Genomic DNA, 20,285 nt, shown 5'->3' with positions numbered 1-20,285 from the left:
CAACCTTCAGATTTCAGTTCAGTGTTTCCTTCTGTTCCCATCACTGCAGCCATGAGGTGCCTACTCCAAAACTTCCGAACTCAGGACGACGGACACTGAGATCAAAGGATAGTCACTGCAGCCTTTGGTGTCAGCTAGGGTGGCTCAGAGGAGACCGATCCCTCGCACTGGCCTGCTGCCTCTCCCCGTGAGCCTCTTCACAGGCCAAGGGGTTCCTCACAGAGCAGATGCTAACAGCATCCCAGGACTCAGGGAGGAGAGGTCGCTCCCTCTTGAATCCTGACATGACATCACTTTTTGGCAAACTCTATTGGGTCCGCCCACCACAGAGCCACCATCTAAGGACAGGGGGAATGTATGGGGACCCACTCTCATCTGGAGGTTTATCGGTGGATCTGTCATGGCTCCCTCAGGGGATTACAGCCAATGTTAGGCTGTCCTACTCTGTAACCTCCCTGTACACACTGAGCCCCATTGTGTGCTTGGTTACACCCAACCCCACAAGACTCTAAGCCTCAGGAGGGAAAGAGAAGGCTTGGTCTCCTTGGATGCTACATCTGCTGCCCCTGCACAGAGAAGATATTCATTAGCTATTGTTGGAAGTGGGTGATCTGGGAGCCCATCAGCCACCCTGTATGGAAAGCACTTACATGGGACTCCTGAACTATTAGCCCTTCAAGGGAAAAGGTGAGTGGGAAACCATCAGTGCCCAAGCCTGGGGTGAATGAGCCCACCCAAACGAGCAGACACACACACACGCACGCACGCACGCACGCACGCACACACACACACACACACACACACACACACACACGCACGCCATCTTCAGCTGCCGCTGATGCTCAGCAGTGACATGGCCGGGAGTGACCAACATTTTTAAGATTTCAAGAACCAAAGCTTTACAATTTTTACATGAAGTTTCCCAAATTTAAAATATGGGTGGTCGATTAAGTTGCATGTGCGGGCACACACACACACACACACACACACATGCACACACACAGTCGTTTGATTAAAATATACCTGCAGGCCGAATTCAGTTATAAGGGAAAAAAATGCCTGTGATGCAGGAATATTTGAAAGAAAACCATTTTCTATAACTGAGATAACCTGCTCTGTGAGGGCTGAAGAAAAACAAAACACTGAAATAGGGTTTCAAAACACCATTCCTGGAACCCAGCCAGAGATGGAGAGTGTGCCCGTCAGTCTTGGTTGTCAACATGACTGAATTGAGAAACGCCTAGGAGATTTGCAGTGCCCACCTCTGGGTGTGTCTGGGAGAGGGTTTCCCCGAGAGGATCGGCTAATAAAGGGAGATCTGCCCTGAGTGTGGGCCACACAATCCCACAGGCTGGGAGCCCAGATGGAATAAAAGGGGGAGAAAGCAAGGCACCACAGGTTTCTCTCTGTCTCCCTTTCCTCCTTCCCCCTCCCCCCCACCCCTCTACTGCTCCCTCCCTCTCCTCTCTCCTCCTCTACCCTTTCTCTTTCTTCCCCTCTCCCCCCTTGCTCTGCAGGGTAAGCTGACCCACCACCCCCTCCCTGCCATGATAGACTGAAACTCTGAGGCAAAGCAAATCCTTTCTCTCTCAATCTATTTCACCTGAGTATCTTGTCACAACAATGAAAAATGAACACAAAAGTATTTCTTGTCTGATTCTTGAGGGAGCATTTCCAACACCTGGTGGGGTATCTCCGAAACAAAGGATTTACCTCCTTGCTTGTTTTCTTGGCTCCTCTGGTGGGGCAAGTGTTGTTTTCTTTTAATATGCTCTGTTCATAGGCTTCTAGAAGTCTCACCCAGCCGGCTGACATTATTGCCAGGCACACTGTAGGTGCCCAGTAATGACTGCCAAATAAACTCTGTCATAGATAAGGTCTAAAGCCGCTATGTATGATTCACCCTGCTCCCCCTTCTGTTCTTCCCTCAGTACCTATGAGGATGAGAAGTTAAAGAAGATGGAGGCCGGCATCATTATGCGCCCGTTCACGCCGGTCCACAGCTGCCTCATGGCTCCCTCCTTGCCCGACTCTCATGTGTAAGCACGGATTATGTGTCAGGAGTCATTCAGGTGCTCCTCTGTCCTCTTGAAAGGGATGAGGAGCTTGGAGCCAGCAAAACTGGCTCATAAAAAAACATAACAGAGAATAGACACCATCGATGTGGTGGATTAGACCCCAGCGGCAAATCCGATGGGCCAGGAGTCATCCCTTCCCTCACCAAGCCAGACGCTCAAATGTACACTAGTTTGCAAAGCTTGATAGAATCTGTCTTGAGTTCTCCCTGCAGGGCTTGTACAAAAACATCTCAGCTCACGGGACATGATTTTTGCCCCCAAAGACTCAGAGAGCTATTTCCCAGGGAAGTCTCTGTGGTCCGATGCCTAAAGGCCTGGCCTGCTCATCTCATGGTATGCAGAGACTAGTCAACCTTCCAAAGTGCACGCTTGCTTTCTGCAACCCTGACATCCGGTTCTTCTCCTGTCTGTTCCGAGAGCTCTAAGTCCACAGCTTTCTACCTGGAAAGGTTCAGGCAGAGACAGGACCTCTGACCTCAGCCCCATTGGCACTGGAGACGGAGAGTTCATTGCTGTGAAGAGCTCTCCTGTGTAGGACTGGATATTTAAAAGCAGCATCCTGGGCTTCTGCCCAGCAGATGTTAATAGCACCCTCACACCCTGCAAGCTGTCACAGATGTCTGCGGACATGAACAGATGTCCCCTCCAACCTCGGTGTTGGAAACCTCTACCTTAGGAGAAGGCATGCGCAGTGCTGCACAGGACATTCTGCGTTTATTCTGCTCCCACAGCCTTGGCGGTAATGACTGCCACTCTGTAGACACTGCGTACACTCAGCCCTCTCCGCAGCCCTGCTGTGTAGGTATTTCCTCGTGCCTCTCTGCATAAAAAGAAAGTGGAAGCTCAAAGATGTGGACCCACCGCTTCTTGGTCCCAGAGCACACACACAGCATGCCACCCTCCCAGGCTTTAAGCCGGATCTGTCAGATGTCACACCCCAAGTTCCCCTCACGTGCACTATAGAAAGTAGATCTCAAGGCCTTGCCTTTGGGGAGTCATGATACATTTTGAAAGTCACAAAGAGTAACCCAGGAGTGAAATCACAGGGATGGATATTAAAGATTATTAATAAGAGCACTTAGTTCATGGTAGAAAATGCAGGCAGCCATTACTCACTCCACCTCCACCACCACCGCCACCATCATCATCATCACCACCATCATAACCATCATCCTCCATCATTCATTATCATCTATCGCCACTGTCATCAGCAGCACACACTGAACACGCCCGCATCCCTTCTTAATAGTCCATGTTAATCCCACCTCGTCCCACTGGCCTCCTGCCTACCTTTGATTGACATTATCTGGGTTTCTTGGTAGACCTGTTCATCATGAGCATTCCAAGTGGCAGCCTAGTTTGGATGCCCTTAAAGTGTCCCCTTAGGAAAACAGGCCTTGTGATTGCTCAGTGTCTCTTGGAAGTGTCTCCTGTCTCCCTGCCATTCCCATGGATATGCCCTCTGGAAGCATGAGATTCACATACATCAAGAGATGGGAAGAGATGCCTTGAAAAAAATGGGTCCTATTCCCCATTCATTTGATCTGAACAATGAGGCTTAAACATAATGAGCCTGAAGTGTAGTGAACAGAAATAGTTTCCATCACTGCCAAATGGAGAAAGTGAATTCCAGTAGTAGATGAGCCCTGCTTGAGGTCTCACAATGGGACCCTTAATTCCCTGGCTCTGGCTCCAAGCTCAGGTATATTAGGCTATCATTATGTCAAATCACAATGGATGTTATAGTAATATGTTATGAGGTATCTAGTAAATGTCTTGGGGTTTTGCACATCCTATGGTCTCTCTTGCAACTACTTTACATTTGTAGTATGAAAGAGACAAGGATGAGTTGTATTGTCTGTGTTCCAATAAGGCTTTCTTTATAGAAACAAGGGAGAAACCCACTCACTGGCTATAGTTTGCCAACCCTTGCCATAAACTACAGATGGCCATTTCTTTTCCTTGACTAGTGAAAGGTTCTGACCATGTTGAATAGCTAGAACATTAATGTATTTCTCAACTTGGAGTGACTTAGAACTCTCTCTCATTGCTTCCAAGTCTACAGATTGCTGGGTGAACCCACCTTAGCGGCTTCTGGCTGGGTCTGCTTCTGTGTTTGTATCCAGTTGTTGGGTAAATTGGAGACTGGCTGGTCTTGGCAGGACCAGCCTTTGGTTTGATTGGTTGCTTGGTGACTAGAAAGATAGATGCATCTCTCAACATCTAGTGTAGGCTGCTATGGGCTTGTTCACACTATATCCAAGAGGAATTCTAAGAACAAGGGCCTGAACACAAGGCTTCCTAAGGCAAAAGCTCACAAGAGGCACAGTGGCCCTCTACCGTTCTGTTGACCAAGCCTGTCAAAAGACCAGACCAGACACAAGGAGTGAGAGAGATTCCACTTCTTGATAAGATGAAGTAGCAAGTCAAAACACAGAGGATGTACAATGAAAAATGTGGGGGGGGGGGGAATCAGGGTATTTCAGAGATTTATTTTATTATTCTTTAACTGTGTTTCTGTGTGTGTGTGTGTGTGTGTGTGTGTGTGTGTGTGTGTGTGTGTGTGTGTGTGCAGTGCCCTCAGAGCTTAGAAGAGGGCAGCAGATCCCCTGAAGCTGGAGTTACAGGTAGTTGTGGGCCCCATGTGGGTGCTGAGAACTGAACCTGAGTCTTCTGGAAGAGCATCCAGTGTTCTTAACCACTAAGCACTCTCTCCATGAATTAGAGCATCTTTGTAATCAGTTGTATTAGGCATTTTTCTTTCCACCGTGACAGAATACTTAACAAAAGTAAAGTCTGACAGGTAAAGTCCCTTGCTGCCAGGTCTGGTGGCCTGAGTTTGATCCCTACAAGCCTGCAAGGTGGAAGGAGAGAATTAATTCTTGCAGTTTGTCCTCTGATGGATACAGGTGCAGCACAACCCACCCCCTATCCCAGCACATCAAATAATTTTAATAGTTACCTAATTAGTTACTTGGTGTCATTAACTATTTAATTAATTATCTAATGTAATAATTAAAAAAGTTGTAAAAAGACAAAAGAAAAAAAAACAATGTAAGGGAAGAAGAAATTTTTCTGGCTTGAGTTTGAGGGGATTCAGCCGACTCTAGAGGGGAAGGCGAGGCGGTAGGTGCATGAGGCAGCCTGCTTTTATCTGAGCTGATCACAAAGCAGAGAACTCTGGCCGAACCAAGCCAAGACACAGCTCCCAGGGCCCCAATCTGCCATCTAGTCATCACATCCCAGAGGTTTCACTGTCTCCCCAGACAGCACCATTGGCTGGGGACCACCTCAAACACTGAGCCTGTGGGGGAACGCTTCACATTCTAACCATAACATTAGTCTACTGAAAAGCATGGGGACGGGCTCTGCATGTCATCGTCTCTTAAGCTCTCAGCCACAGCATCAGCCAGGGTAGACCAGAACCCGGTTAGCACCCTCAATCCCAGTGCAATTGATCCCAAAGCTGGTTGATAATCCTGAATTAACTGTGTGGGATCGATCCCATCACCCCAGGGGAGACTTGGCTTTTACCTTTCAAAAATGGGAGGGGCCGTCTAGAGGACTGAGACACAGATTCCTACCATCTCTATACAAGGACAAGGCTGTCCCTAGCAGCCTTTGCTAAATACCCATTCAGTAAAAGCGTGCCCACACCCTATGTCCAGATCTGCCGTTGAACACTGGAGTGGACGGCTGTAACAGCATTGTACACACGGTCTGGCAGCTGTGAGAGGAAACTACTGTCGCCCCACCCACCCACCCACCCAGGGATGTTCACCCCCACCCCTCGGGTTCCTACTGTATTTGCTCAGGTGTGTGGCTGCTGGTTCTCCGGTTCTGAGCCTAGGCATTGTGGACATGAGCTTTGTGCAACCCCATGCAGAGATTTTCTCTACTGTCCTTTGCAGTCAAACAAATAAGTGTTTTCTCTTTAAATCTGAGCTATTGTTCTGTGACCTGGAGAGAAAAGGCAGATCTCTATCAACAAAGCTTCCAGGTTTTGTTGGTGCCTATTTCCAAGTTCGTTCACTGCAGATGAGGTGAGAGAGTGTCAAGTTTCCGACTCCTTGTAAGTGATCTGGACCCATTAGATGAAACCATTTCCTGATGAAAAATGACTCTACCCTACGGCAGGAAACATCAGCAGGGATTCAGGAGGCTGGACTCAGATTCCAACTCTGCCATTCACTGGCCTCTTGACCTTTGATGAGTTTCATGGTTCTTTATACCTCAGTTTCTTTCATCTACAAAATAGCGATGCTAATGGTACCCCCTTCCCAGATTCATAAGGAGTAATCCCTGGAGAGTGAACCATTAAAACAGCGCTGCTCTTGGGGGTGTTCACAGTTACTATTGGGGTGGTGCTGTCACTACACATTGAATCTCAGTGGCCTTGAGCGTGAGAGTTGCACCCAAGCTATCAGTCAGGGAAAATGTCAGCTCTAAAGAAACTGGTTCCCACCATCTTCCACTCAGTAACCAGGAAGATGCTGAGCCCATCTGTGTCCATGCAGCAAACCATGTGCTGGCCAAGACCATGTGGCCTGCAGGTCCTTGAGAGCAAGGGCAGTCAATGAGCATGGAGCTGTGCTAAAGCAGGGACCTGAGGTGTAGAGACAGGATGACATGTAGTAGGGATACCCTTGAACAGAGCCCAACCTAAACCTGGAGGGAACAAGGAAGGCTTCCCCATGACCTTACACAAATGGAGTTTATTGTCTCCCGGTTCTGGGGACCGGACGTCTAAGAGGCTGGTCTCTCCTTGGTCACACAGCAGTCCTCTCTCTGTTTCTTTACAGCCTTTCTGTATGTTGTAGTCATGGAGAATCTTTATGTGTCCATATTCCCTCTTCCCACTAAGAACATCGATCAGACTGGATTAGAGCCTTCCAAAATGGCTCCGTTTTAAATGATGTGCCTCTTCAAAGGCTGTTATCTCCAAATACACTCACACTTGGAGGGGTTGGCTTTTAACAGAAGAATTTCCAGCTCCACAATTAAGCCCAGGATAGGTGGTTTAGGGAGTTTGGAGATGTTAAGCAAGGGTGGAGAGGGTCCACTTTGATTGTTTGGGGCACTTTCCGAAATCACTAGGATGGAGGGGATGGGAATAAAAGACAGATGGGTTGAGAAAGCCTAGGTGAAAGGAGAAGGGAAGGGGATTGGAAAAGGAAGGAAGAAATAAAAGGAAATGAGAAGTGAGGAGAAAATAAGAAGGGAGGAGGAGGGAAGGGAGAGAAGAACAGAGAAGACTGGAAGGAGGATGTGAATGGATTTGGCATTCATTCACAGGCCCCGTGACTCCATCTCCAAGCAGACTCTATCCCCAGCACTCACCTCCACCCCACACCTCCACAACCTAGGCCTGCAGGGGCCCCTGTCCCAACCTTTCACAACTTGTTAACCTTACAGTGAGGGAGAATCAAGGGGCTTACGGCCCAAGAACAGGCACACAGCACACTGAGTTCATTGTCTAAATGCAGGACATAGAGCTACCACCCCATGCTGTCCCCTGCAGTGGGACCCAAGACGGTGCTAAAGGAGGGAAGAGGTTACGTGGCAAATTGCTTATCGAAGGAAAATACTTTTCTTCATCCAGATGGGTGTGTGTGGAAGACACACACACGGGGTGGGCTGGCTAGTTGTCCTTAGACAAGATAATCACACCCTCCCTAGCAAGAAAGGCTCGGGTAGGGGCCGCTCTGCTCCATGCTGGGTGAATGGAGGGATGGCTCCCAGGGGAAACTCTAAGAGAAGAGAGATCTTCCTGGAAACTGAGAAACCATCCCCTCCTGCTCCTGGGAGCAGCCGGCCTGGGAACCCTGGGGAGCAGCGGTCTGGGCACAGTGCAGTTTCAGGAAAGAGCTATCACGAAGCTTGGTAATGGAGGCCTCCTTTCCATTAGTGCGGGATGAGAAATCTTGCCGGGTGGGGCAGTTTCCAGGACTACACCTTGTTTCCAAGAAAACCACAAGCAGCAGGTTAACCCTCTCCTGACCTCACTCACCAGCAGAGTGATCACCACACACTGGCTTCATTAGTACCTAGTCAGAGCTCAGCTCCCTAAGGCACAGTCTCTAGGGCAGATCACTCTCCAGTTCAAATCCTCGCCGATGCTACTAGCTGTGTGACCTCAGGTAACTCACTGCCCCTCTCTGAGCCTCAGGTCTCTCCCAGGTACAACAGTCTATCTTGTTGCCATGAGCACTAAATCAAACATTCAAATGCCAATTCTGTGTAACATGATGAGTAGCATGATCCAGAGCAAAACTCTCTGTGCCCTCTGGGCCTCAGTTTCCCCTTCTCTAAAATGGAGATAATCATTCATTCCCCACCAGGTTGTTGGGAATTTTAAATAATATGGAAAAAGCACACCAGTGAATGTCTGGTTTGCTGTGGATAGCATAAGGTCTCCAAACGATCAGAAACGCCCATTAGACAGATTGGTAAGCCGTGTTTTTCGTTCATTTTCAAATAAGGTGCTCAGTGTGTTTTTCAATAGCCACCTATGTTTCAACCCAATTAATGTTGTTTCCCGTTTCCAGGCTTTCCTATACCCTCAGGCTATTTATTGCATTTTTTAAATAAGATACATGACTGGACATCGGTGGGATGTTAACTGCCTTCAATTCTCATTGTTATTTGCCTGAGTCATGACCTCCAGCTAGGGGAAAATCTACCCCCTACACACAAATTCAGAGGAACAAATTCAGAGGATGCTCATGCTTCAGCCATGGCTCTGCCACCTACTAGCTCGATGACATGACTGTGTGGCTTCCCTAACCACTCTGGACTCCAGTGCCCTCGTGTGCAATGTGTGCAAAACACTTATACCATGTGCCAGAACGCTCACTGAAGCCATCACAGCGACCTCCATGCATGTCATTCTAAAAGGACCCTCTGTCTCTGCAGGGATGCCCTCTACCGACAGCTGTGTGCGCTCCACTGGCTCCTAGAGGCCCTGACTATCGACTACACCCACCATACCATGCGGCCCTTGATTGCCTGTTGGAACCCCAAGTAAGGCCCGTAGCCTTGTAGCCTACTGTAAACCAGCACTTGCCTGGGTGGTAAGGGGTGGGGATCTCATCCTTCCCACCCCCCCCTACCTCCCCCCACTTTGGTGTTTTTGTTGGGTGACTTGCTTTAGGAGTTGACGTGCTCTATGGAGCCAAACCCAGGTAAGCTGGAGCCAGCTCCTATACTCTCTCCAGAGTCCATTGCACACAAGCATCTCTTCCTGATGCTATGTGGCAACACACTGGTAGCTTAAAATGGGGCACAGTGGGGGAACATTTACACTACAGAATAGAACTGGGCAAGCTCTACCAGCATACTGTGGACTCACAACCGGATTTCTCTCCGGGCCTCCTCATGATCTTACTGTCTCCTTAGCATTGTTTCTGAATGCTTCTCTATCTCTGTCACTCTCCACCCCCCACCGCACCCCCCCACCCCCCACACCTTTGCTCTTTGTTCTTATTTTTCTCCTTTAGCCCAGGGAGTTATGCTTGCTTGCTTGCTAGCTTGCTTGCTTGGGTTGGTTCATGGGTTCATTGGTTCATTGGTAAGTGAGTTGGCTGGTTGGGTTGGTTCATTGGTTGATTGGTAAGTTGTTGGGTTGGTTTATCAGTTCCTTGGTGGGCAAGTTGGTTGGTTGGGTGGGTTTGTGGGTTGGTTGGTGGGCAAGTTGGTTAGGTTGGTTCATTGGTTGGTTAATGAGTAAGTTGGTTGAGCTGGTTTATTGGTTTGTTGGTGGGTTGGTTGATTGGTTGGGTCATGGTTTGGCTGACTGGTTTGATTTTTGCTCTGTTGGTTTTTTAAATACATATTGAAGGTTATTGCCCCATTTAGACCTAAGGTACTTGTTCCAGATTCTAGAGCAGCTGGGTACATACACCCAGATGGGAACTCTAGAGAATGTTGACTAAGCCATGAAAATGTAAGCCATGTCACCACCACAGGGATGACTTGTGCCAGAGCTCAGAGGTCACTGTTTCAAGAGCTGTAGAGACAGTTTTCAGCTTGTAGAGACACCACCTTTGGGAGGTCCCATTGTTTGCCAGAATGAAACCAACAGCAACAAAAGATGGTAAAGAACCCTGACTTGAGGAATTGGATTTGTACTGTGAAAACCCAGGCTGAGTCAAACAGACCGGCTCCCCGTGTCCCATGTCACCAGTAGCCCTCATCTACATGCCCAGGGCTTGTAGCCCCAGCACTGAGGAGTGGAGACAGGGACTCAATGGCCAGCTGGTCCAGCTGAAATGTTGAACTTCAAGCTCAGGGAGAGACCCTGTCTCAAAAAAATCAGGTGGAAAGCAATAGAAGAAGACATCTAGTGTTAGTCTCTGGCATCTGCATGCACCCACACAGATGAGTGCACTCCACACACACCCACATACACACAGACACACAGGCATCCATCACACACACCAAAAATTAATTCATGAAAAAAAAAAAATACTTTCCATGCATCATCTATAGTTCTTTAAAACAAAACTGTCCAAGTTATAAGCGGATGCAGTTTTCTCTTGCAAAAGCCTTCCTCAAACCTCACGAGTAAATATATAAGGCGTGGAAGCTTTTACACCGCCTTGGAAATCCCTGCCTTAGAGTGTAAATCCCTTTCTAAGGGTGTAAGGTGGGTTGTCCCACATCTTCGCGCCCCTCCCCCTTGTGACTACCCACAAATACAGCCGCAGCAGCGGTGACTCACGGCCATCTTTCCACAGCGCTCCACACAAAGCTTCCAGTCTTTCACCATGGAAAAGAATAACCAGCAGGGAATTCTCTCACACCAAGTCCCTCTGGACAGCTGCTGAGGCATTGGTCTCACATGCTTGGCATGGCAGGTCATGCTTCATAGAACTCCCGGCTGCATCTCTTTCATGCCCAATTGCAAAGATTTCTTGGGACTGGGTTCTGAGAAACATGACTCCCTAGGTCAAAGCAACATGTAATTTTTTTCCACAGCTGATTGCTTGTACTTTCTAAAGACAAAATGCCCTGAGCCCATAGATGCCTGATAGGACTTTATCTCCCAGCTAGTCACCCGGCCCAATGTTTTCCTTTGACATATGGACGCCCTTCCTCACACATGGAAGAAAGCCCATCATGCAGGACTTGGGTTGGGACGATAGGAAGGTCTATCTATAAAGCCTTCGGTTCTCAGAAACGTGCTCAGAATGGGAGCACAAGTTGTTAATTTCAATAAAAAGAAAAATGTAAGGCCACAGAACCAGAACCAGACCTGGCCATCAGAGGAGGAGCGGCCACCCAGAAAGATATCCACAAGGAGTCAGGGTATTTGCTGGAGTTGGATTATCCTGATATAACCTTCTCTCCATATGAGGATTTTTTTTTTTTTAGCTGGTGGTTGCAGACACGCTAGTAAAGGTTTAAATTACCTGTTCTCAGGGCCCAGAGAGCCATGACTTAAAACAGTGCCATCACCATAGTATAAATATGTGAAAACCCCACCATGGCTGATTTCAGCCTCATGTGTGGTGTGGTTGAACTTGGGGTTAAGAAGCTGTGATGGGTATTCTTAGTGGTCACCTTGACTACATCTGGAATCAACTAAAACCCCTAATGGGGAGGGGCACACCTGTGAGGGATGCACTGCTTCTAATCTGATCTATGAGGTGGGAAGGCACACCTTTCATCCAGATCTTTTGAGCTGGGAAAACACACCTCTGTGGGCCACACCGTTTGCTGGAAGCCTACATAAGGGACATGAAAGAAGGAAGCCTTTGCTCTGTGCCTGCTTGCCCTCACTCTCGATGCCAAGTCCATCCCTTCACTGGCATCAGAGCCTACTTCTTCAGGATTCTGGCATATACTGAAGACCAGTTGATACATCCAGCCTTGTGGAGTGAACAGCTACTGCATTCTTGGACCTTCCTGTTCATATCAAGCCATTGTTGGATTAGCTGGAGTGCAACCTTAAGTCATTCATATATGTGTGTGTGTGTGTGTGTGTGTGTGTGTGTGTGTGTATTCATTCTATAATATATATTCATTATATAAGTTCTGTTACTCTACAGAACCTTGACTAATACACAATCCATGTGTATCAGCTCTTAATAGTCAGTGAGAACTAACATGAACTGGCCCCAGCACACCACCATATAGGATTCATAAATATATGTTATTATTGTTGTTAATTATGGGGTTAAGTTCCCTAGAAAGTACATGAGAACATCTTTTCAGTGAGCCAGAAAGCAGGACACCTTCTCCTGGATGCCTCATCCATCTTTGAGGTCTCACCCCATGCCATCACATCAACTTCCCAAGCCTGGAATGTATGTTCCTAAAACCCAGGTGGCTTTGAATGACCGGAATCAAGAGTTTGGGCATCAGTTCAGCCTGGCATCCCAGACCCATAACCACAGCTAACTAGAGTGGTTAAGGCAGGAGGATTTCAAGTTCAAGGACTGTCTGGGCAACTTAGCAAGAGTGCATCTCAAAACAGAGGGCTAGACAGAGCCCTGGAGGATACGTCTTGGCCAGTGTCTGTGTCAATCGTGTGCAGAGCCCTAGCGCAAAAGCCCTCACTTCAGTCCCCAATGCTGAATGAGAAAGTGGAAATCAGTGGAGTTTGGACATCAGCCTAGATGAGTCCACACCCCGCCACTTGCTATCTGTGTGATCACAGGCAAGTCACTTAACCTCTTAGCTTGTTTCATCGCCTATCAAATGGATTGCTGACCCAAAAGAGTTATTCCTAAGACTGGGCAAGCTCACGTCTAGAAACACAGTGAGTGTTCATTCTGTGACAGTCGTTGAAGATAGAAATCTCTAAAGAGCTGATAGAGCTGTGCTCATCAGCGCTGCTGAGACCCCAAGCTAGTAAAGAAACAAAGTAAGGGGCTGGAGAGATGGCTCAGCGGTTAAGAGCACTGGCTGCTCTTCCAGAGGTCCCAAGTTCAATTCCCAGCAACCACATGGTAGCTCACAACCATCTGTAATGGGATCAGATGCCCTCTTCTCTCTGACGCTCTCTTCTGTCATGCAGGAACCACATGCAAGTAGAGTACTCAATATACATAAGTAAATAAATCTTAGGAATGAAGGAAGGGAGGGAGGGAGGGAGAGAGGGAGGGAGGGAGGGAGGAAGGAAGGAAGGAAGGAAGAAAGAAAGAAAGAAAGAAAGAAAGAAAGAAAGAAAGAAGAAAGAACAGAGTTCTATTACCAACAGATGATATCCATGGTAACTGGGCAAACATGCAGGCTGGGGAGAAAAGTCACACCAGCTCTCACTAGTGGTGGCAAGCCTCAAGGAGCAGAGAGGGGAGTCAGCAGTCACTGGTTTACCATGCAGGAAGAACACACGTGCAGCATGGTTATCTAAGCCTGGTTACCTCAGGCTGTCCCAGAAAGACGGACGGCATGGGCCTTGTCAGAAAACCAGCTGGGAGGAAGACTGGCTAACGGTCACATGGATGCTGCTTGTTTTATACTTTGTAGAACATTCCCATGAGTGCAAGCGTCCTCAGCCTACGGATAGAGTGAAGTAACTGAAGACCTGGGTGCCGTGAAGCTGCCCGCTTGGGTGGGGCCTGAGAATCTGCATTCTAGCAAGCTCCCACTAATCCTAACTTTTACTGAGAATCCAGATGCTCAGGGCTAGTGACCTCCTGCTGCCAGCAGTGCCCCCTCCTAAGGGCTCTGAAGCCACAGCAGCAGCACCCGCTTGGGACAGGCTTCCGGAACGTGACCCTGCAGAGTCTGAGCCAACCTGAAATACAGAGTAGGTTCTCTCTTACAAAATAGTTTTTGGAAGCCATTCTGAATGTGCAATTTTGCAAATGCAAAATGTGTGCAAATGTGTGCTCTTTGACCTCACCAAAGAAGAACCCTTCCTCATTTGAACCCTGCCTCGGAGGTTATCAATAACTCCACTTCTGAGATCTAAGTTTTCATCATTGTGAAAAAGGCAGCAGTGTTGTGAACAGTAATAAGCAACTTTCTAATTTAACTATTTTTATATTTAAATGGGGTTCTCTTTTTGTCATGTGGGACCATTCGCAACCACTGCTGGGAATATCACAGTAAAGGAAGTGGGCCGTACCACTGCCCACTGGAGCTTCCACCCCAGGGAAGGGGCTGGAGGATGCAGTCCATAGTAAACATGCAAAGATCGAGATAATCTTCAAGACCACAGAGATGGCAGAGGCCCAGAGTTTGGTTCCCAGCACCCACAAAGCCATCTGTAACTCCAGTTCCAGGGGATCCAACGCCCTCTCCTGACCTCTGTGGGAACCAGGCATGCATGTGGTACACAGTTATATATGAGGGCAAAACCCTCATAGACATAAAATAAATGGAAGTTTATATTTAAAAATCTTCAATAGCAACAAGCACAATTTGCAAGGCATCTGATGGGAGATATGACCAATAGTGGGCGGGGCTTGCTTTTCAGTTTGATGGTCACGGAAGAGGCTCTTAGGATGGGCATTCTGAATGAAATACCTGATTTGCCCCTGACTCTCCTCTTCCCAGCCAACACAGCAGCATCCATCCCTCCTCACCCTGGTACTCAAGCCAACACCGCAGGAGTGGAAGAACACAGCACGATCATCAGGTCACCTTATTTCTGAAGGCGCAGGACAGGACTGCCTGGCCTGGAAGATTCCCAGAGCTTGGACCACCCACGGCAGCCTCCCTGGTGTGGGATCAGCATCTCTTCCCCCTCAGCCGCAGCCAGTGCACATCCTAAACGAGCCCCACAAGATGTTCATCTTGAGAAGAGCACACTTTACCCCAACTGGAGTTGGGAAAGTGAGAGTAAAGTGTTTGAGAAAATTGCTCTGATTGCCCTGACGGAGAGACATTGCCAAGTGACCTCCAAGAACAAAATCTGCTGGATGGATGCAGTTTAAAGAGATGAGCCTGTGCCCAGTGCTCTCTCCCCTTGATTTCTGAGAAACGGGTGCCCCAGAAAGCATCGGCAGGGGGAAAATTACGGTCTGAAAAATCATAGCTTTCTCCCCTTGAGAGCTGCCGGCCCTACCTCGCTTCCCACCGGAGCCAGCCCCTTCTCAAACCGCACCAAGATCTCCGTGGATGAAAGCGTGTTATTCTTTTTAACAGCTGACCCGGATTCACCCATTTGAGACCCATTTCTTTTCACACCCACAGCAATCTATTAGCCTAGCTCATGTCCTTAGCCCCATCTTACAGATGGTACAGACGGGGACTGAGGCTGGGAGAAGCTAAATAACCCTGTACACATAGAAGGCGGGGTCAGGCAGACTCCAGCAAAACAGCAGGCTCTGATACGCAAGGATGGTCGCCTGAGGTCCCGGGACCTCAGTCAGATCAGTCAGATGTGCTCAATGAGCGCTCTTTGCTTCCTCCTCCCCGCCTCTGAAATGGCCTTTGGCTCAGCCGCCACACCCAACACCGGAGCCTCGCTCATTATAGCTATGCAGAGAGCCTGGCGGATGGAGGTTCTGAACCCAAACTCCCATTATCAGCAGGGCATGGAACCTGCTGCCTTCAGGACTAGCTGGCAAAGCATCCACCCGACGAGCCACCTGCCACTCTATGGTCATGTATTTTTTTTTTTTTTTTTTTTTTTTTTTTTTTTTTTTTTTTTTAATAACAAAGCAAGTCACAGAGACGCACCCGACTTCAGGGGGCGGGGAAGCGGGGTTCCACTTGGTGAACAGCGCTAATAGGGAAGGTTCGCCAAACTGGCTTTTAGCCTCTGCAGTGAGGTGGGTGCCGAGTGGACTTCCCTGCTCCGGCTGCTTTTGATCCTTCCTCCCCGCCTATTGATCTCCCCTTTGGGTTTATTTGCTACTGAGAACGAAACATCAGAGAGGCCGGTTCTGCCTAACCCGGCCTCTCCTTTATCAATAGCTTCGCAGAGGGAGTGCGGAGGGCTTCCGGAGGTCTGCAGGGATCTGGATGCGTCTTTAGTTCATTTAGCCTGCCGCTTGAAGTTGCGATAGACTTCAGGTCGCCTTGGAAGCCGGCATTAGCGGAAGGCTTCTATCTTCCTGATTGGACCTGAATATTTAAGACTTCGAAAGCTTGTCTGGGCCCAGATTTAATTTTGAAAGGGGATGGAGGTTGCTTTTGAACTTCAAGAAGGCGCTGGCAGCTCAGCAGGGGCTGCCTTAGCAAAGGAGGAAGCCCAAAGCCCCGTGGTCATGAAAGACAACGTGGAACACCAAAGCGCCCGTTGCTTAGGCTGAAATCAGGCTCCGGAAGTGCCGCTGTTTAAACACTGGAGGCTGGAGCTCTGCTCCTTCCTCTGGCTGGATTTTAAATATTCCCTAATTTGATTACTCGGGGGGACAAGCAAGCAGAACCGACTCCAGTGAACTTCTCTGTTAATTATTCAGAGCTTTTTACTGTGTAATCAACATAAAGTCTTACAAAAAGCTTGATGGCACATCCCACCCCCACCCCAGCCCAGCTCCCACCCTGGGGTCTGTTTCTTGTGTTATGGCTGTGAATTGCTAGACACCCAACAGGCCCTGCCTCAGGGGCAGAAGAGCCCCGCTCCTTACTGGTGATAGCCTGTGGATCTGCTACTCAGAACCTCACATCATGAGAAGCCAGCCTTAAGTCCAGTTCATCTGACCATTTCCATCCCCTGTATCTGAATACTTTGGTCCACAGCCATCACTTGGACATACCCTGACAAGCCTAGACACTGTGAGTGCCCGGCCTCCACCTATCAACGTTGCCCTGATCACTTTATCTCCTCAAATCCCTGATCTGTACAGGTTGAGAGCCAGCCAAGTAATTCACAGGTCTCACACACCCAAACTCATCCTTCAGAGAAAAGGGGATTAAAAAGGAAGTGGATGTGTGGAGGGATGGATGGATGGATGATGAAATTTATGAATGGATGGGAATGTGGATGGATAACTGTGGCTAGAAGGAAGGGTGAATGGGTGTGTGGTTGCGTAGATAGTTGAGTGGATGGATGGATGGATGGATGGATGGATGGATGGATGGATGGATGGATGAAAAGGTAAGTAGACAGCATATAGATAGATAGATAGATAGATAGATAGATAGATAGATGAACAGACACATGGATAGAGGGATTTGATAAGCCAATTGATTGATCATATAAGAAGTTATATCACACAGTAAGATTCCTCATTTGTGTATCAATAAAGACCCAAGGTCCCATAACCATGAAATTCAAAATCTAAAGGCTCTAAAAACTCAGCTTTTTCATAACTCATTTGGCCACAAAAATCAGACTTGAACTAAAATGAACCAAACTGAGACTTGACATGGAACCCCAATCCTTCACTGAGTTTAAGAACCCACCTACTGTATTCCAGACATGTTAATGTGTTTATAAGAGTCTGCCTGGGTCCATTGGAGGGGTTATAGTGACACACAGTGTCTGCAACATATCCCATTCAAAAATGCCAGCATGGCAAATTTGGTAACATGTCGGGGGTAGGGGGGTGGGGGCATGCAGCAGGAAATCACCCACAGAGCCTGTTAGGGCTTTAGTCTCTTATCCAGAAAGTTCCCAGGCCACGAGAGAAGGGTATGATGTTGTAAGTCCTGAAACTTACTTACATGGAGGAGGAGGGCACTCTAATAAAAAATAGTTCAAGATCACAGCGTAAGCATGTGCAGGGCCCCGAGGCAAGGACCCGTGCAAGGGAGAGGCCCGGAACTCTGGTCCTCTCCTCAGCTGCAGAGGGCAGTGATAATGACTCTGGCTCAAGGTGACCTGTGATGGACAGTGATTCCCTGAGAGCCCAGAGGCATCTGGCACAGAAGATCCCAGTATCTCTGGTCAGTCTGAAAACCAGTGATTTCACTCTCCACGCCCACTCCCAGCCTCCCGGGGTGTCTAGGCTCACTGCCTCTGTGATACTCCGAAGTGCTCCCCCTGGTGGTGCCGGTGAGCAATGAACAAGGCACAGGTGCAGAAAGGAAGACACTTTTTTTTTTTTTTGTCTGCCCCCAGTGTAACTGCAACCTCACCCTGGACTCCACAAAAGCGCCCAAGTCTAGAATGCAAATAAATCCAGAATATATGCAAATATTCTCCCACCCCACACAGTCCTCACCCAGGGAAGGGTGGTCTCTCTTGGCCTCGGGTGTTTTTCTCCAAAAAACCCCACCGATGGCAAACTTCCCCCCTCAACACCCCCCTCCCCAAAAAAAGACAGTAGGGAGAGAAAAATCATGCTAGAGATCGTTCAGCCCGGATTCATTGTGTTTCTTTAGGATGGGGCGGGGGACTGTAATAAACCAAGAGTCTGCAAACTGAAAACTCATTAAGCTGTTGCTCACACAGGGACCCAGGAGGCAGCAAGAGCACCATTAAGAAGGTCAACAAGGACAAGTCCATGGGGCAGAGGTGGGATCACTTCGTCACAGCGCCCAAGGTAACCAGGAGCCCACCCTACCCTGAGAGCCCAGGCCCCAGCCAGGGAAAGGAACATGCATCCCACAGCCAGTCTCTGCTGGGAAAGGGTTATTTCTATATTTCTAGGTGGTTTCCCAAGCAAAGGAAAGACCACATGCCACTGGATGGTTTTTTTTGGTAAACTTTAATTAAAATGGTTATCTGGGGATTATAGGAAAAATGACATTTGTCCAGACACACTGGGAAGAGGAGAGAGGGAAGGGGGGATGGGCGCCTGCTTAGTAAGATGTGACTGGAAGGAAATGGACTCACCTCACTCTATCTTTTAATCAATAGCTCCCTCCCCTTCCTCCCTCCCTCCCTCTCTCCACTCACTAGACAGGCTATTCTTCCGAGCCACATGTATATTCACTATTAAGAAGGCATTTTGAAGTCTATTATATCTTCAACCCAAAGCTATGCCTGTCCCCAAAGCCCAAGTCCATCTACTCAACAAACCAGCACCCAAATAATAGTGACAACAGAGACAAAGCTGCTCTTCCATGGAGTATTAGCTATGCAGCTGGGGTGCAGACGGCTCCTGCCCCTCACCCACAGAACCAATACAGTACCCCACGGGGCCCGCCCCACCTACCCCACGGGGCCGCCCCACCTACCCCACGGGGCCCGCCCCACCTACCACATGGTTAGTGAGAAGCTCGGGGAAAGATGTGCAAACTCATTGAAAAGCGTAAAAATGGGAGCGGGCAAGAAGGCTCAGAAGTAAAGGTGCTTGCAGCCAAGGCAGATGCCCCGGATTCGATCTCTGGGACCCACGTGGCGGAAGGAAAGAACCGACTCCAGCAATTTTGTCCCTGCGCGCGCACACACACACACACACACACACACACACACACACACACACAGGTGTGTACACACAGAACATGTGCAAGTCTTAGGAAGCCCTTCTCAGCACACTGACCAAAGGGCCAGTTTCTCTCAGTCTTACTCCATGATACCTTCTCGCTGTCCCACAGGGGACTGTTCTTACAGAGGGGAGGCGTTGGAGCTTGGAGAGGTGAAGGGACCTGCCGGGTCACAGAGCTGGGCTAGCATTCACCTTGGGCCTGTGCTAAACACAGGGCTCTTCAGAGTCACCTCCCCATTCCGTTGTTTCCCCGCTCGCTCTTTCATCGGCATCCTCAAAGACCCCAGGAGCAAGAGCCTTTGTTTTCTCACACAAAGTTGCTATGGAGACACTGTGTGCCTCCGTCTCTAGAGACCCACAAAGCAGCAGGAGCGATGAGCCTCGGGATAAAAAAAAAAAAAAAAAAAAAAAAAAAAAAAAAAAAAAAAAAAAAAAAGTGTCCTTCCAGAATGTTCAGCACAGCCTCCTGTCGAATTCTCGAACTGAATGTCCCGCAGAGCATGTGGGTCACACCCTGGCGCCGGTGTGTGTGGTTGGTCCACTCTGGGGGTGCCAGCAGCCACTTTGGCTCCTTCCATTTTGTGACTTTGGACAAGCAAGCCCTTCCTTCTCACCCGACCTCAGTTTACCCCTCTGTAAAGTGGGGATCTGGAAAAGATACCCTAGCCAACAGTCCCCCACTGGTTTTTTGGTACGTGGAGACCTCAGCAGCAGCAGGCTGATGTTCCTGAGGGAAATCTTGTGAATGGGAAAAAATCAGGCTGAGTGGAACGCAGCAGGGAGCAGGAAGTGGTGAAGTCTGGGGCAAAATGAAGGCCAGCCAAAGGGAAGGCTGAGAGACTCACACCACCACATGCAAACGGGAGCCCAGGCGGGTTTATTATTTTGAACGAAACCCAAACACTTAGGTTTTTTTTTCTATAAAAGT

The 20,285-nt window shown here is 48.6% G+C and overlaps 1 protein-coding gene across 1 annotated transcript in view; it reads left to right on the top strand.

Annotated features, from left to right (window-relative positions):
- Ccdc60 (coiled-coil domain containing 60) overlaps nt 1-20,285 on the top strand; it is a 92,197-nt gene that overhangs the window by 47,373 nt on the left and 24,539 nt on the right. The window contains exons 4-6 of the mRNA XM_028856547.2: nt 1,932-2,039; nt 8,994-9,101; nt 18,379-18,469. Coding sequence (XP_028712380.1) covers nt 1,932-2,039; nt 8,994-9,101; nt 18,379-18,469 — 307 coding nt within the window. The remainder of the gene's footprint in view (nt 1-1,931; nt 2,040-8,993; nt 9,102-18,378; nt 18,470-20,285) is intronic.

Source organism: Peromyscus leucopus, chromosome 23 (genome assembly GCF_004664715.2).
Source record: "Peromyscus leucopus breed LL Stock chromosome 23, UCI_PerLeu_2.1, whole genome shotgun sequence".
In the NCBI taxonomy this organism is placed as follows: Eukaryota; Metazoa; Chordata; class Mammalia; order Rodentia; family Cricetidae; genus Peromyscus; species Peromyscus leucopus.
This window is presented reverse-complemented; position numbering and strand designations above follow the sequence as displayed.